This window comes from Rhopilema esculentum, chromosome 4 (genome assembly GCF_057945365.1).
Source record: "Rhopilema esculentum isolate cy_ngs chromosome 4, ASM5794536v1, whole genome shotgun sequence".
NCBI lineage: Eukaryota > Metazoa > Cnidaria > Scyphozoa > Rhizostomeae > Rhizostomatidae > Rhopilema > Rhopilema esculentum.
The window spans coordinates 4504669-4523136 of NC_142818.1; the positions used below are offsets into that span (position 1 = coordinate 4504669).

The following is an 18468-nucleotide window of genomic DNA, read 5'->3' on the forward strand; positions in this document are numbered from 1 at the left end:
TTTACCTCCACTGTTCTTTTCTCCATCAAATGATTGCTTAGCTGAGATTCTAGCTCCATGTTCTTACTTTCAAGATAGCTGATTTTCATTTCAAGCTAAAAAGAGGAAATATTTGATTACATTTCTAGCATTTATTGTCATGTCATTCAACAAAACAGACAACAGACAATTTCAGAAATTAATTGCTGGCATACCTCCTTTTGCTTTTCACTGCTAGCAGCTGCTAGTTGGTTCTTTGCATCAAGGAGTTTTCCATACTGAAAAATATAGAACATTTGAATGTTCTTTATCTATCACAAGGAACAGGAGGATGTAAATACTCTAGAAATCCTTTATAACTAGTTGTTTCCTTAATAAATCATAAAAAAATCCTTGTATGTTAGAAAATGAAGCAGTAGCTAAGGCAAGGATGGACAATATTGGTCTTGTAGAGGCCAAGCAACAATGCACTGCATCCTAATGAGGCAGATCAGGCTGCGTGAGTTGGAAAAAGTCAGGGCTCAGTGTACAGTCAATGGCAGAAATGAAAGTGTTCCCAAACACTCCCTTCAAATAAGCAACCGCCTCCTTGCATTAGCACCCTGCTCAAAAGAGCACACCTCTAAAACAGTCAAAATTCCAATAAGTGTTCCTTTTAAATGAGCCTCCCTACCCACAAAAAGTAATTTGATTATTAAGCAGATGGTGATGAGAATGGTAATGGTGATGGTGAAGAAATTGTCTTCATATTGATCTTAGTTAGAGAATTGAAAATTTACTCTTTGAAAAAGCATGGAACAAATTGATTTCTTTTCAACGACCTGGTTTTAATTTTATTGCATGCAATCTGGAAAAATATCTAACATTTAAACAGCATCCCTCTTGGTATGAGCAGCAGCCTAAAATGAGTACTACTTTAACACATAAGAAGATACAATGAATGAAATATCAGGGAATCTACTAGAAGCTTTTTTGTAACTGAGTTTATTTAGCTTCAAGAATTGAATAAGAAAGAGAAGAGAAAAGGCAGCACTCAAGAAAATCTTAAATTCACTGTACTTGCAGGTTAGTCAAAATGTCTGTATCCCACTACTATCTGCTACTTTTGCTGCATGTCAACTTGGGGTAAAAAAAGTGTGGGGGTTGGGTGAAAGATGTTTGGCAAAATCCCTTGGGTCTTAGACCATGAAGACAAATAAGGAAGCCAGTCTGGTAGAGAAAAGTGCACCTGAAATAGGATTCTGGTCAACTTAGTGCACCAAAGAAGTACATCTATAAGTCTGATGTTTGATATAGAAAAGCTACATGTTTGTGCTTGCCTGGTACAAGTTTTAGAGATATTTTATGATGTTCTTTCAGTTCAAGCAAAATTGGAGGTATTTCATAATGTTCTTTCAGTTTATTTAGTAAAAAATTAAAAATGGTTAAAATGGAGTTTTAGAGTACTCTTGCAGTTGAGATGTTGAAGAAAAGTGTTACACTATTAAAGAATCTGCCTAGCAACCTTGCAAGTTTTTTCGAAATTAAGTGTATCCAGCTTGAAAATTACCTCTCTGGCATGTGAATTTTTCATCTCATTTAAGCTAGATTCAACAGCAGTGCTACACTCCTCCTTCATTTGCTGGATCCTTTTTTTGGAGTCACGTGCTAATTGATGGAGCTCTTGACAAGACATGATTTCTTGCTGCAAAGAGAAAAGAATTGTATAGATAGCTCCACTAACGATTACTTTCAAATTATCGTTAGAAAATAATCGAAAAACAGTCCCTTCAGTAAGTAAGACCACTTCTCCAGGATGAAAAAAGCGTGCAAAGTCAAAACTTGTGTTACAAAAAAAATTGTCTAGAAAATTGTGTTACAAAAAAGTGTATAGAAAATATTTGAAAATGAATTAGGTACCGCATTGCGATTTGCTTTGTATGATTTGCACGTTTAAGGCATTTTTTACTTGTCGAGTTACAAGTTCGTTCCAGATCTGACTATGATATACAAGGAACTTACTTCTAGAATTTGTACTTTTCTTTTCAGTTCTTCATTTTCATCCGTTGTCTGCTGCAGTAGCACCAAAGTTTGAATATGACGGCATGTCAGTCTCTCATCTTGTACAGATTTTAGATCCGAAGGAACACGGCGAGCCTTTTTCCCAGACATCTTCTGATAAAACCCCAATATCTTGATTGAGGCCTGACTGCCCACTTTTTGTTGAATGCAACAGCAGCAACACAAACATTTGTTTTTCGCCAAGAATAAACTACGGACCAGTGCAACTTTCGCGCGCCACAGTTGACCGACAAATCGATGGTGCTAACCAATGACATGGCTTTTTTTTAACAAAGCAGTTTAAAAAACTGAGATTCCAATTTTACTGCCGTCTTGGAGAGACCAAATTCCTAAAAAGTCTGACGAATTTTCATAACAAACTGGAAGCTTTCGTATCCAGTAGTAAGTTTCTTTTGGGGGTGGGGGGGGGGGGTGCAAGGCGAGAACGCCAGAAAACGCCTTCACAACTGGGGAAACAATTACAGAACTCTAATGCTGAAATTTGTAGCATTTAAATTCAGCGACTGGTTAGAAACAAAATGAAATGAAACTTGACACAGCATCAAGATATTAGAGAAATCTAGACTCGACATTTCGTTGGAATGACCTTTCCAATGATTAAAATCTTTATCTGAAGACTGTTATGAACTTTTGATATATTCCTCGAATTAAGACATATTCTGCCTACAGTGGTTTAATATTGCTAATTCTATTAAGTATGGGGTGATAATATTTCTAGGCGTGGCTATCAATAACAGGGACCGCGCACCAGTTTAAATGTAGGAGGGCTGAAAAGGGTGTTACCAAAAAGTTTTTTAGGCTAGGCCCTCTAGAAATTCGGAGAACGCCTCTTTTAGAAAATAATTGCTTATTTCTACTGAATTTTTATAAACAGTTTGGTTCAGAGAAGATTTCAATAGCTATAAAAATAGATAAAATTAGCTTGGGGATAATAAAACATCAAGAAAGACACCGAGAAAATGAACAAAAAAGGTTTCCAGTGTAGTGAAGAAGAAACTTTCCAAAAAAGTTTTTTAACCTATTATTGCAAAAAAGTGAGGGGACTATAACCTAATGGCTGCGCGGTGCCTGATCGATAAATGCCAAACCAATGAATTGTCCCTTGATCAGTCTTAAGCCAACACAAGGAGAAAGACAGATGTTAACAGGTCATCTATCTACTAAAAGCTGACAAAATAATCATAGAATAAATTTGTTAGAGTTTCTGCCTTCAAAAGTTTTACAACTCCATTACACGCAAGAATGAAAATTCTTAAATTGTATGATTTCTGTGTTAAAGCCTTTTAAAAGCAGTGAATGAATCTCAAAGACACCAAATCCTGGGAACCTTTTCTGTTCATTTTGTTGGTGTTTTATCTTGCTCAATTATAAGTTTGAATTTATAACTTGGTGAACTTGATGCTTATCTTCAAGCGAATTATATCCATTTTCAAAGTAATTGAAATCTTCTCTGAATCTGACTGCTTATGAATAAGGATGAAAAAAGGCAAGTATTTTCTGAAAAGAGCGTTACCGGCGTTCTAAAGGGCGTGACTAAAAAAGTTCTGGACCATGGCTCCACTTTTAGACTTGTGTGCGGTTGTCTTAATGTACTTTATCTGTGCTGAACGTACTGACTCAGGACTGTCTCTTTGCTTAATGGCTAAATGTCTAAATGCTTATATTCATTAGACCTAGTATACTGACGTTTTAAAGAGTTTTTCGGCGACTCCCCTTTCAGTTCAACACTCTTGAAATGACACCTTGATTCCACGAATCAATGAATCCTCAAATCCACGAAATTACAAATGACGCAAATCCACAAAATGTTATCAGTTTACGTAAATGTTACTTGCTCCAATATGCTAAAACAGGCATTATTGTGCTTAAAATATAGCAAAAACGTTGAGAGGATTATGCAGTCCTGCCACCTTTCCCACTTTTGCCAAGACTCCCGATTTTGCCAAGACTCCCGATTTTGCCAAAACCCCCGAATTCTGCCTCTTTCCCCCGTCCTCCCGGTATCTTTTCCCGATTTCAAAGCATCCTCCAATTTTCCTAGTTTTCTCCTGATTTTAAGTCTTTCTGAAAACAGTTATGGTAGTTATAAGCGAACCAGTTGATTGTTGCTGAAACCAAAGCCTTTTTACAAGAAAATTCATAAGTTTTTCGTTTCGTGATCTGGAGGGATGTAACAGCCTTTGGTAGCACTAAAATAAAATGAAGATACCTCGGTCAAATTGAAAGTGATTTAAGTTGCTGCCAACATTTGATAGTCTCTGCTCAATACCCTATTGAAATTTGAAAGATGGTCTTGGTACTACCACATGACAATGCAAAGGTAGAACGGCTGTTCAGCATTGAAAGGAAGAATAAGACTGGCAGCTACTCTAACCTGGGTCGCTCTCTTGTTCTCTGGCAATGCAATCACATCACCCTTAGTCAAAAATTCCTTCTCCTTGCCATAGGTGGGTACCTGAAGAGGATATTTGTTGAAGCAGCCAAAACAGCAGCTATTGGACATCTGGAGAAAAGACTGATTATTTTTTTGACGAGCTACATTAACATGCATACCTTGCTTAATTTTTCCTATGTTTGATCTCTCCCTATTTTTTTCTCAAAAAATCTTGGTAACCCCCTATTTCATCTATGTTCAGATTGGCTGGTCTGGATTACGGTTCATACTTAATAAAATCTTTTCCATTTAGGAAAGGGTTGGTTTCTTTGTGGAAGTGCCAACTATCTTAGAAGAGCGATATTGATGTTGTCTGGTCCTAGCCCTGTTTGCCTGAAAGTCGCTCGTTAACTGGCGGTAATCCATATCTCTTTTGCACTAATCCGTGGTGTACCCAAGGGGGGAAAAGGGGGGTCCGGACCCCCACTTTATTGCAAAAAGGGCGTTTACCCCGCATTTGTTTGAAGGGCGGGGTCCAAAAAAGTTTCTGGGGCCTGCGCCATAGACCACCCTACTGCTGCAGCCCTGGGTACGCACTGGCAATGACAACAAAATACATTGAGGTTTGAAGTAAATACACAGCTAAGTAAAGCGATTATTAACAGCAAAACCTAGAGTAGAAACATTATTGGTTCACTGGTCCGACTTATATACAAAGGTCTTTACGAGACTAGTGTCATGACAACAAACAGGAAAGCACAACATGGCCGCCAATCAATATGTGTAACATCAACATTACAATCAAAAGCTTATAATCTAGGCTGATTTGATGTGAATATAACTGAAAATATGCCAGAGCATCCAGGCAAGAAAAAGACTACTATCCACAATTCAGTTAGCAGCACCAAAGCATCAGTTCATATAGAGGATCATGGTAAGAAGGATCAGGAGGAGTCTAGGCCCCTCGATGAAACAGAGTCAGAGAATGGAAATTTAAATCAGGATGATGACAATTCAATGAAAGAAGAAGAGCAGGAAAGCCCGGTTCCACCATATGATGCTATGCGTGTAGAGCCAGTACTGACAAAGCTGATTGTCGAAAACTATGAAGGTGGTGTTGATGAAAATGGTTTCTTTGAGGGTGAAGGAACTGTCAATTTTGTTGGAGGGCATGTCTACAAAGGGCTCTTAAAGAACCGTAAAATGAACGGGCATGGCGTTTACTTTTGGGCTGATGGAACTACATACTCTGGGGATTTTTTAGACAATTCAATTTGTGGCAAAGGTTTGTAAATTACTTTGATAGTCCAGGAAAGTGGCTTTAGGAAAAGACTCTGAAAACCATGAAATAAAGATATTGGAAAGAGAATCTCCATAAAAATGCTTATTATAAGCTAAGATTTTGATGATGTAAAAGCATAATTTTTAGAGGTTATGATAAATGCAAATCCATTTTTAGGAAACAGCAAATTAATAAATCAAAACTTTAATAATTTGTGCAGTTTTTCCACATGCCAGGGTGGAAGCTGTGCATTTCCCGTCTAAGATCTCTAATGTGAACTTCTCCTCCAGGTTTGTGTAATGGAGTGAGGATTAACACATTACCAATTTTTTTGCACAATCACATATTTCTATGTCACAGCTTTTTTAAAGTCTTGATTCCTGATTCCTGGTATAGCATGTTCTCGAGTATAAAGAATCATATTGCATGTCTCTGACTATTACACCCCCCCCCTTTCATAGCCTACTTGATATATGTTATATTATATTGTGTGCTGCACCAAAATTTTGGCCTAAAACATCATAAGGTACTTTAGCACTACAGTGCCAAAATATGTTCTCATCATTTTCTTCTATAATTTCTGATTTCATAATCTAATGTTAAATGTAATCCTTTCAAATGTTCCTCTAATGAGACTTAACAGGTTTTGATTCAACCCTCTACTCCTAGCATATGAATATTACTAAATGTTCAGTAATGAATTTCCAGAAGATCCAAACAATGCCTCAAAACAACCAACAATTCCTTATAGGTGTCTATTCTTGGCCAGATGGTAGTATGTATGAAGGTGATGTAAAGGATGGTTTTAGACATGGAACTGGAACATACCGCTGTGGAACATGCCCATCAATGTACATTGGGGAATGGGAACATGGGTTACGACAAGGAAAAGGTGTACTTTATTTTGATGGGAAGTTTGAGTCTTACTTTGATGGAGAATGGGACAGGGGAAATAGATCTGGCTTTGGTGTGCACAAATATAAATCAGGCAATATCTATGAAGGCCAGTGGCTCAATAACATGAGACATGGAAAGGGTAAGAGCATAATATTTATAAATATTATAGGCAGATTTAAATTTTGGAACTGCCAGAAGATGCTTTCCCTGTTGTGTCCAGTCCAACTGTCATAATTTTAAGCAATATCTCTAACATTTGTCAAGAACAATGTATATTCTTTTCCAAAAAACCTAATTAAGCCCCCCTAATAATGTGAATTCTAAATTATTGATTCATAGTCATCTCAGGAAATCAGGCAGAATTCACAACTGCTATGTGCATTTGATCATTTTTGTTTTAAAAGGAAAGATGCATTGGTTTGACAGAGGAGAAGAGTATGATGGAGAATGGGTGAATGGAGTCCAGAATGGCACAGGAAAATATATATGGTATTCAAAGAGAGTTACTGCCTCACAGTACCCAATCAGAAATGAATACAGAGGTGATTTTGTTAATGGCCAGCGTGATGGTTTTGGTGTTTTCTACTATGCCAGTGGGGCAAAATACTCTGGTCAATGGGTCAAAAATGTTAAGTCTGGCAATGGTGAATTCATGTTTAAGAATGGTTCTATTTTCAAAGGTATTTGTAGCTATATAATGATTTACCAGCAACTAAATAGTCAATTGTTTGCTAAAAGTCAATTACTTATTAAGTAAAAATAATTGCATATACACAGTGGCATTGTGGTGAATGTATTCTAGAGGGGGCCAGAAAGAGAAATTTTCCAACAAAATTTCTTTGATTTATATGAATCAAATAGAAGAATTTCATGTAAGTGTGTAGGGGGGAGTAGGGCAGAAAACCACATAACTTTTGCCTTTGGAAACATATTTAAAACATACTTTTATCTGGTCTTTTGTAAGATTCGGATTTTAACTGACAAAATCCGAGCAGCAAATCACTATATGGTAGGAATGGGTAAGTCCTGAGAAATCATTTTGATTTGTGTAAATATAGTAATTTTTCCATAGGTTAATTGCCCCTCGTAATTACGATAAATAATTAGTCCCAAGTAATTTATGTTGCTAGAAGTTTAAGAATTACCCACAGCTCAAGTTCGAGAATTTTTCGAAAAAACAATGATTTTTCCGTAAACCCGTCAAATTTTAAAGGCAGAGGGCGGCCACAGGCCCCCATGTCTCCCCAGCCACGACACCCCTGCATATACAGTCAAAATAATAAGATTTAAGAGCAGTTATAATTGTATCTAAAAACAGACATTAGGTTACTGAAGCCCTGACATTTATCAAAGGGGGCTAAAATGGAACCCCTTGTGTACTTCACAAATAGTTCCTAACTGCTACCTTGCATTGGCTCTTGATGCTGGAGTGTGGTTGACTTCCTGACGATTTTTAGAACCTCTTTATTTTCCTTCCTTTATAAAAATGAAAAACAACTCTGCGTTGCATATATGTGAATTTCGGTTCAGAATTTATGGCTTTGGTGAATTTTTTAAACAAAATGAAATTATGCATTTTACTGAGCCAATTTGTGAAGAATATTCTTGGTACCTCGGATCTTTAATTTAATTATTTTTGGATAATCTTGGTTTTCTTAGATATAGGCTATTTAATTGGTTGAAAACAGCTACTACTCCGTAGCAAACAAGAAACCATGTTCAAATGGGGTTAAATTCCATTTGAATAACATTTGTTTACTGCTGCGCAAATTAAGTACTTCTAGTTAAATATGTATAATCCAGCATTTCCTTTAGATCATGGTACATTCGTTACCGCAAATCTGTCTTTTTGCCTATCATAAAAAAATATCTTCAGAAGCTAATTATTCATAGCCGTAAAAATGAACAGTTTCTGGGTAACACAAGTTTCCTAACAAATAGTAACTTGACCAAGCTACTGTTACTTTTAGTTACTCCTGCAAAAAATTCCCTGATAACGAACTCGCTCGACTCTGTAACGAAGGAAATTGTCTCTCCATCAAAGTTGATGTCAAGGAGATAACTAGCACTCCACGAGTCTATCTGGTGTAAGAAATCCAGAATAGTGAGATGCTGATATGGCTTGCGACTTTCACCTAGTTAGTTGCAAAAACATTCCACAAAAGTTTTCTTGTAAGATGCCAGTATCAAATACACGTAATAACTTTGATATTTGCAATGTCCTATGTGCCCCCCTTTTGCATTGCCCTCCAGTGTTTAAGACCTTTTGACGGCCCTATTGATAACATTCTCGTTGTGTCTTGTTGTTAAAGTCGTCTTAGACCAATCGCTAAGTTGACCTTTTATTTCCTCTTCAAGGCACGTTCGAGAATGATCACATTGTCGATTATCCAGACCTAATGCCTTCGCGCATGACAACACCAGACATTGTTGAATCCGGGCTACCAGTCCGTTCACAAACTCCAATGCGTCCTCAATCTGGTCCGTGTGGTATTGGCTCAGTCGATGCAGTACTGGACATCAACTTGAAGGAGATTTTTGTGAGCGAGAGGTTTGACATTGATCGTCAGCAGATCGAGGTAGAAGAAGTTGCACGCGTCATCCTAAGACACATGACACCAATAAAACACATTTACAAATTTTACAGTACTCTCGGGATACAAGAGAGCAACGATAATACGTTTGTTATGAATAGGATGAAATTTTGGAGGTTACTCAAAGACTGTGCATTGCATACAGTTGGGTACACTCTTGCAGAGATTGATCTTGTAGATGGGATTAGCGTAACCCTGAATGACCCTCATGACAGACACACAGCTATTTTTATGAGGGATTTTGTTAATGCCTTGATCAACGTTGCATTTTTACTTTTTAAGAATGATTTTCTTGATGAAGATAATGCAGTTGCCAGATGTGTGATGAAAATGCTGACACAATTTGTCCTCCCAAACGCTTGCATAATGAAAGGTTTGTTTTTTAGCACAAGCTTTTGTTCTACGTTCAGATCTCTATGATTTTCCTGAAATATTTTACACTTATGCTTATTCCTGCATCGTAACATCACCATATGCTCTTGAGACTTACGTGCACAGAGACAATACTCGATAATGATTGTTTAAAGTACTTTTCTTTCTCCTGTTTGTTCTTAACAAATCTTTTTAAAATTAAGTGATACTCTGCCTTTAGGATATTCACGTGGGTTTATGTTTGTATTTTTTTCATTGGTTTCTGTAGATACTGTAATGCTTCTTAAAATTTGGGAAACAAATGCACATAGCAAAATATATTCTCTCTTTGAAACGTGCCAGCAATGCTACATTCCGAGTCTTTTAGTGTACGTATAGCATATTATCCCTTGTTTTTCACACTTGTTAACGCTTTAAGATCTTTTACGAATGAAAGAAAAAAGATATATTCATCAAAGTATTTCGCCGTTGCAGTTTAATTTATAACTGAAATCTTATCTTCTAGGTCACATCTTTAGCACTTATGAGAAAATGAAAGAAGCGGATAAATACATTGAAAAGTGTGATGAGGTATTTCATTATTTCAGACCAGCTGCGAATAAGCAAAATGCAGAACGTTCGTTACGAATTCGAGAATTTCTATGGATGCTCAAAGATTTCAAGCTTCTAAACTCAAATTTAAATGTCAGTAAGTTCTTGGATCTTGTATATAGTGAAGATCAGCAAGCGCTTGAAGAGAGATCCTTTAATTTGGATGATGAGATTGTGTTCCTCGAGTTCTTCGAGACCCTTCTTCAGTGCGGTCAGATATTTAATATTGGATCTGAGGTAGAAGAGAAGCGAGAGTTATCTGGAAGAACACAAAACCTTAGCTCCACTGTGACAGAAATGAAGTCGCCTGTTTCCATCAAAGATGAAGATGAATCAACAATAATAGGTTGGTACTGTTTGTCAAATCCAATGGGCTTTAGATACTTCTATATTCTCTACTGCAAAGCACCAAACGGGCAGTCCCCCAATATGATCTCGTCATGGCCACGATGATCTAGGAAGACCTTGGTGGCAAGGTTTTCATAAGGGGCCTGTAAGATTAAACTTGGAGTTGGGACTTGAGGAGTTAGATTAAACAAAGCTAGATTTGATCTTTTCGCTAAGCTACTGGCGAAAAATAGTTTGCCTGTCCTGTGATATGCATTCAACTTGCACTTATGAAATGTGTATGCTTGAGTTTTGATATATCAAAGAATAGTAATTGCTGCAATCGATGGCTAACAAATCCAACGCAGGCGACATGATGAAAGAACATCATACATTCATTTTCTTTGTCTATCAGAAGCCGGGTCCTAAAGTAAGGAGGAAAAAGTAAGAAACAATAGTACTGATCACCTTAAGAAACTGCTCAAAAGCTGTTGTTTTAGATTTAGAAATGAGGCGAGAGGGATTCTTTTTGACGACTTTTCTACTTACTTACTTCCTCCTTAATTTAAATAGATAAATAGAAGTAAGAGCTCCTTGTGCTTTACTTGGTGTTCTATTTTATGGTATTAAAGAAACCTTTCAGAAACTTTTGGATCTGAGATCACACAAAAAAAATGAAAAGTGTCAACCTCGAGCTTTGTTTCATAGTAGAACGGTCCAGGTAGGCAAGAAATCGAGCGGAAGGTTACCTGGGACTTTTCCTTTTTCAGAGAAAGCATCTGAAAGACTGAAAACGCCTTCAAACACGCAATCTCCAGATAAAAGTAACGCATTTACCTCTGACGCCGTGTCCGTACCAGATCAATCGAAATCTGAGCCGGAGCAGTCACCAACAGTGAAAACACAAGAATCGAGTAACCACGGAAAGACAAGTGCTGTTGGTGGAAGCAGGCGGGAACAACATGCTGGAAAGGATAGTGTGGGCACCAGTGCCTCTAGGGGTAGAAGAAGGGGCACTGCAGATCATATAGAGGTCGAGAACAAGTTTGGAAGTGCTTCTAAGACCAAAGAGAAAGGTGGCAAAGAGAAAGATAAATTAAAAAATGGATCAAAATCTGCCAAAAAGGTCGTGATTGAAGATGACAAAGGCAAATCGTCGCCAAATGTTATATGTAAGTTTAATTATGGTTAAGGCTACCTTTAGTACAATCTAGTACTTTGAATAAAATATCTCGTTTGTCCATATGGAGGTGAAATTGAAAATTATTTCTATTTTTGTCATTTTGTTAAATTTGTATACCCAAAATAGCCTATACAAATGTTTTTTTATTCAAACAGTGCAAAGCCAGATGGAGTTAGAAAGTGAAAACCAATCACTATTACAACTGGGACCATCCACAGTTGACACTGGATCATCAACTTTGCAAATCAGTGGAAAACATAAGGAAAATAAGGATCCAAAACAAAGCATCAACCAGGTTCTACCATCTGGAACTGAAGATAGTCCTCAGGCATTGGAGGAAGGTCTAGGTAGGAATTTTCAAGGTACTTTTTTATCTTTTCTTGGAGAATGAAAATTGTCCTAAAGAAGACAAAGCATTTTTCATTGAGTCAAGTGGTTTTGTTATAAGCAGAATAAAAATGCCTAAATTGTGTATTTTGAAATGGAATCCATGATCTGCATATTATATGATTTCTTTTTCTTTTGTAAGGGTTTTCTTGAGTAAGATTGTGCAGGATAGTATAATAGTGTTTTCTTCTCTAAATTTATTAACAGCTTATTATAAGCATTTGTCCTTGAGGCTAACATTAATTTCCAGGCAGTCTTGCTTCACATTCATTTTATTTTATATATATTATTCCCATCAAACCCCAGTTATTTCAGATTGTAAAACTTCTCACTATCATAACATTTGTCTTCTAAAAATTTTATTTGAACACATAATCTGATACTAACTGAGAAAAAAATAAACTTTAATGTTTGACTTGAAAGAATGGTTGAATTGTTTTGGAATTGGCTACCTGTTTCTTTTTCTGAATTTGTCTTAAATTCAAATTCTTTTTCCAGATTGAAGTGCCCAAAATTAAAATGATCAACATTTTTAGTAGATAATTTATTAAAAAGTAAAATGCATAATTGCTCTGGATTTTTCATATCTTACATTGTTTGACAATATGTTATAGACCTTAACTGCTTCAAGCATTTCATCAAAGTGCTAGTCTCCATTTTTTAAACAAAATTCACCAACTTGTTTATGAATATTTGATATTTAACCAAAATGATTTTATTTTTTTATTTTAGATCAATTTCAAGACCAATCTCTCCTGATACATACAACTGATAATGACAAGTTCTCTTTGGATGTAACAGCAATTGAAAACCAGAACGAAGAAGCTAATCAAACATGGGTCAAAAATCTACATATCTTTTTTGAAGATTGGTTTTTCCCAGCATTTGAAAATCGAAAAAGGGTAGACCAAACGCTTGCAAAAGAGAAACTTTAACACAAATAAAGCCTAAACAAAATTTCCTCTTGATATCTTAAGGAACAATTGGCATCAAAGTTTGCCTTTGTTAACTTGAATTTCTTTATTAACCCACTGTTGTAAATTGCTCTTCAAATACTTTTTCCTCAGGTATTTCACAGATTGTTTAATGTATCTATCTATGTTTTTGATTCTATCACATCTTGGCTCACTGTTTAGCACAATTTAATAAACGTGCTTAGTATGTAGTATAAGGCCCTTGTAACTAGCTGTCAACTTTAGCCTGCATATCAGTACAGCAAGAAGAAAAGCATAATCATAGGGGTGACATTGTTTGTTTCGAGCTCGTTTGACAACGAGACAGATTGCCTTTAAGTGGATTGTTTATTAGAAACATAGAATTTTTATAATTTCATTTATAGCCCTGTTAGAAACAATGGTAGTACAGTGAGTGCTGGATGAAATGCTGGATTTTGAAACAGTAATTTGGGTTATCCAACATTTCAGATTAGCTAAAATTTTTGGTGTTCAATAAAAGAAACTGATTTTCTCAGTGTTACTGAAGGATCCTACAAACTAGAGGAACTATAATCTTGGCCAAAAATGCTGCGACACTTGCAAAAAAAGAAGCTACTTACAAATCACCCACCCCCCTTCCCCTCAAATCAATGTTGGGATTGGATTGGTAACCAATGTAGCAATCCTCACTTATTCCGTAACCATCTTAACCAACATTGTCCCTGAGGGGAAGGGGGTTTAGGTCACCAGCGCATATAATATGAAGATATAGCATGCAAATTCCTTTTTTTGTTCAAAAGTCTCAGCTATTTTTGGCCAGGAGTGTAGAAGAAACTGATTTTGACGGATGTTACCTAAAAGACTAAAGCATCAATGAAGCAAAAATAAAAACTAGAACTTTGGATGAATTGCAAGCAAGATATTGCATTAATTTAACACCTCTGTATTTGTGCGCCAAAAATTTGTAAAAAATTGCTGGATGAATGTTTGGTGCTCAATGAGGGGATTTATTTAGAAAGATTGGTTGCATTCAGTGATAGCAAGTTGTATTTTTGATTCACCTTTGGGATTTTTTAGGTATATCACTTTAACCCATCATTAGGTTTCTCAGAGAAATTTCCTACCACAAAAAAAATTAAATAATATTTCATGACTTGAAAAAAGATTAAAATGTTGATTTATTAGCAGGCAAGCTTATGCATAGGATAGGGATTGGGAGGGATGTAGCCCCCTTGAACAGTCAAAATTTGTTGCATTTTAGGCTCCATTTCGGTAATTATGTCTCAATACAGCAATAATATTCTGACAAGATCCACACTGGGTCCCCTTTAATGGTTTTGCATCACCTATACCCATGATTAAGACAGACCCAACCATAGAAAGTTATGTAGCACATGTTGACTTACATGATGAGTTTTTCTAAATAAAACTGATTCTAACAACTAATTGCTATATATTTGTGCTATCAAAGCAAAACGATACACTTCATAAACATAACAGATGAAGACCATATCAAAATATGTGTTTTCTGTGCCAAAGTTCAGATCAGATTGGAAAATATGTAAATTCTTGCCAATATATTCGGCATGCAAAAACAAAACAGATTGGTGAGAACTCTTCTAAAAAGATGCTCTCTTCAAAGTACAATAGCAAGAAATTTTATTAATCAAAGATGTGCAATAAGTAGAGTCTTTGATGTGAAAAGCTGAACAATTATCAATTTTAGTTTAATGTGTCAGCAAAAAGTATGGCATCGCACATATCTAGACAGGAACACGGGGAGAAAACAATAGCTGGCTCAGATTCAATTACTCTTCTCTTGATTACACACTATTTCGTAACCAGAACTCCTGAGGTATTTTTTGAATCTGCTGCCTTTTGCTCTTTTCCGCTATTTGTGTCCCTTTCACCTTTCATTCTTATATTATGGTCTTCTTTAAATTTTACAATCTCCTCGCCTTTTGTTTTCATTTGACCCTCGAGTTTTTCCAGTACCCCTTGAATTTGTACTTTATTATTTTCCAGTGCAGGAAGCACATCTTGTACTGTCCTCTCAACAAGTATACCACCAACACTTCTAAAACATTTCCTTTTGCCATCCACTTTTTTCAGTGTATCTATCACAGCGTTGTGCTCAGAAACTTCAACTTCAAGTTCGGTATACTTGTTTGCAAGCATTCTTTGCTCTTGACGAAGCTGATTGAACTTCATGATAATCTGTTCTTGTGACATCTCTCCCTTTCCCTTTTTCTTTGATACACTAGCCATCTCGATCCTTAATATTTCTTCGAGAAATGGTCAACTAATTTCTTTTCCACACAAACTCTTGTACAAACGTGTACGGGCTAGGCCGGGGCTCGTGAAACAATTACTTCATGTAAGAAAAAGTGCTCCTGCGCAGCGAAGAACACATAAATGCGACCAGCTACCTCTGCATACCATGCAGCTGCTATAGAGCGACGATGGTCCCGAGCCAGAATCCGGCCCAACAGTTGACAAGATTATATCATAAAGAAATGCCATTTATGTAAAATGTAAAATAATGCATAGAACTTCTAAATGGCTTTTAAAAAAGCAAACATTTAGTAAACTAAAGCTTTTCGTCTGACACTCTTCAGAGTTTAAAACGTCAGAACATAGATAGAAAACTCTACGCTAAGAAATATATATACCGAGTTGTGGATCGAAATAGGCCAATCAGAAACACGAGCACATGACTGTAAAGGTTGACCAATCAGTGCCGCTTGCCTATTAGAATGTTACCAGTGCAGTCCTAAGGTGAAAACGAACTCCTTTTTTCTACACAGTAGCGGTTTTTTCGTGCTTATGTAGATAGATTCTAAAACTGCTAGGTGGAACGACGAAGTTTTGTACCACCAAAAGATTGTTTGCATAGAACTTCGCAAAATGGACTAATGGAGTGAGTTGTGTAAAGCTAAATGAACTTATGGAGTGAGTTGTGTAAAGCTAAATGGACTTATGGAGTGTGCTTCCAATAATGCACAAAGCAAGCAGAAAGACATTGCAATGAATTGAATTTTGAAGATCTAAGGAGGCATAAAAACAATATTTAAGTCTGTTCAGCGTAGATCCAAACTATCACACATGCACCTTGCATTGCAACTCGACCTAACTGACTTGCAAAACAATTTTGATCTTAAGAATGTCCATCTACAACTCGAATTGCTCTACTTTTACCAGCTTTACTTAAAGAATGAAGAGCGTTTGACGTATTACGAATTATACGTCAATAACATATTAGAAAGACGATACAGTTCAAAAGACTTGCCAAAGTCGAACTAGTGGGGTTGATAACACGAAAAATCGTGCGATTTGTGATAAAAGCAGGAGACTTTGTGAAAACACACAATTTGATATGCGGAAGAAGATAGGGTATAGAACCCTTCTGAAAAATGACCCCTTGAGCTATTTTTAGACAGGGGTACTGGTGCCCAATACTCATAAGACGTTTCTATGGTTCGTTTCTTCCTGTTAGTTATACAATAATGAAATTTAGTAAAACAACACAATTTCACATGCTAAAAAAAGTGAAGTCGCCCTCTACCGCAAAAATACCACTTGTTATATTTTTAGAAAGGGATACTCGTTCCCAATCCGCGAAATACTTTATCACAGTAACTTTCTTAGCTACACAGCCACGGAACACAGTAAACCAATAAAATTTTGATAAGCTGAATGAAAATGGTTGAAATGGTCCCCCACTCAGTAATAGCTTTTCTGCCATTTCAATCAGTTTCAGCCAACCAGATTACTTGATGAAATAAATCTATTTATTTGGTTGATGGGTCAGTCAGAGAATAAGCGTCTGCAAAAATTATGGAAATTTTATAATAAGCTATTAACCGCCATGACACAAGCTCAAATCAACTCAATTTGTCCTATCTCTAGTTCTTCTAATAAATTTATAACATGAAATAACAATGATAAAAACATATAATGATCTATAATCATACTCTCAATTTTTTTCTGATTATTTCAACATTTAGTAGAAATTTAGTAGATATCTATTGCATAAATCTAATGAAGAATGGCTAGGGACAATATAGGCTTAGATGCCCGTGGAAACAAATTAAAATTTTAACAAAACAGTCAAACTTTTATGATAAGAAGTGAATTCGAAGACCATTGAACTGCGAGAAACCTAAAGGCATCTTTTATTCATAAAGGTTTGCTCAAATAAGCGAAAATCAGCGGAAAGAATCTTTGAGATATTATCCAGCTACTTTTAAAATGGTGGGTCACATATAAACTACATACATGTAAAGTCAATTTGATTAAATTAGATTGACATCAATGTTTGCTAAAGTAACAACATTATTGGGAGAGGGCACACATTATGGTTGCTTCTTTCTGATTGGCCTACAGTCCTTTCTTTTATCATGCATTTCGTCTTGCCGTTTGGATATAGCACAAGATTAATTTACCCTAAGAACTACGTTTGGTGTATAGAACAGGATGGTATATTGAGTTGCAATTGCCATCATCGGGAAACTGCTACAGATCATTAGAATAGTTCCATGATGATCGTTTTAAGCGTGAAAATGGAAGCTGCAACGTAGAACTGTTCTGTTCCACACACCAGCGCGTATACTGCTCTGCCTTATACGTCATCGAGCGCTATATGACAGACCGGCAAGATAGCAATATTCATAACTCAACAACTTAATAGAAGGTACTCGAAATAACAATTTTGAATATCTGATGCTTTGTGAAGGTATGCAATTCAGTTTTGAAACATCCAGCACTGGTGACCATTATGAGTACGGAGTTAACTGAGTACAACAATTTGTGGGTATTAATCAAACTTAAAAAGGCAGTTGATTTCGATTATTGCAACATAGATGTCGAAAAAAACTTTGATATAAAGATATAAAGAGAAGGTTTAAGAAAGGTACACTGAATTTATCCTAACCATCACTTTATTTATCGCAAGGAAGGGCAAACAGGTTACAATTCTCAAGGCGGTGTCCTTTTTCCTCACTATTTTGTATGAAGATCTATTACTATGCAAATGTATACTATTATCGGCGGTGCCATATCGAATTTAACCTTGCAAAGACGTCTAGCTGAGAGCTAATCTTAGCTTTCCAACGTTTGGCATGCTGAAGTTCCTCTGAAGACACATAGTTAATGCCGCAAAAGTACAACTAAAAGCGATAGAGCTTCTAGAACACTTAAAAAGATCAGTTGTATGACATGGGAAAATAATGATTGATTAAATGATTATTTATTCTATTTTCTACTATTCTAGAGCGATAAAACACATGAATGCCCTGTAATTCATATTGTTTGATTGAATAACTTTTGATCGTCAAATCATCCTCTAGTTATCCTAACTTTTCAATAAAGATGAAGTTTTAAAAAGTAAATAATAAATAATAATCGGTTAATTCTCTTTACTCGCAGAAAATGCTGCTTTCGATTGTAAAAAATCATAGACAGGTTTATAATACACATAAAACAAC

At 36.1% G+C, this 18468-nt stretch overlaps 3 protein-coding genes across 3 annotated transcripts in view; 1 reads left to right on the forward strand and 2 right to left on the reverse strand.

Moving 5' to 3' along the window:
* The window catches only part of LOC135691071 (uncharacterized), a 44942-nt gene extending 40964 nt beyond the window's left edge, over positions 1-3978 (reverse strand). The window contains exons 1-4 of the mRNA XM_065208821.2: positions 1981-3978; positions 1529-1663; positions 195-257; positions 6-95 (exon numbers count right to left, since the gene is read on the reverse strand). Coding sequence (XP_065064893.2) covers positions 6-95; positions 195-257; positions 1529-1663; positions 1981-2130 — 438 coding nt within the window. The 5' untranslated portion in view covers positions 2131-3978. The remainder of the gene's footprint in view (positions 1-5; positions 96-194; positions 258-1528; positions 1664-1980) is intronic.
* Positions 3979-5143: 1165 nt separating this feature from the next.
* LOC135691055 (radial spoke head 10 homolog B) lies at positions 5144-13190 on the forward strand. The gene is made up of 8 exons (XM_065208799.2): positions 5144-5699; positions 6448-6732; positions 6998-7273; positions 8952-9560; positions 10065-10496; positions 11248-11649; positions 11816-12007; positions 12780-13190. The coding sequence occupies exons 1-8, from the start codon at positions 5264-5266 to the stop codon at positions 12980-12982; spliced, it is 2835 nt and encodes a 944-aa protein (XP_065064871.2). The 5' UTR covers positions 5144-5263; the 3' UTR covers positions 12983-13190.
* Positions 13191-14506: 1316 nt separating this feature from the next.
* On the reverse strand, positions 14507-15389 carry LOC135690901 (prefoldin subunit 2-like). Its single transcript, XM_065208591.2, has one exon. It carries the CDS (start codon positions 15248-15250, stop codon positions 14813-14815), a length of 438 nt encoding a protein of 145 aa, XP_065064663.1. The 5' UTR covers positions 15251-15389; the 3' UTR covers positions 14507-14812.
* Between the last annotated feature and the right edge of the window lie 3079 nt (positions 15390-18468).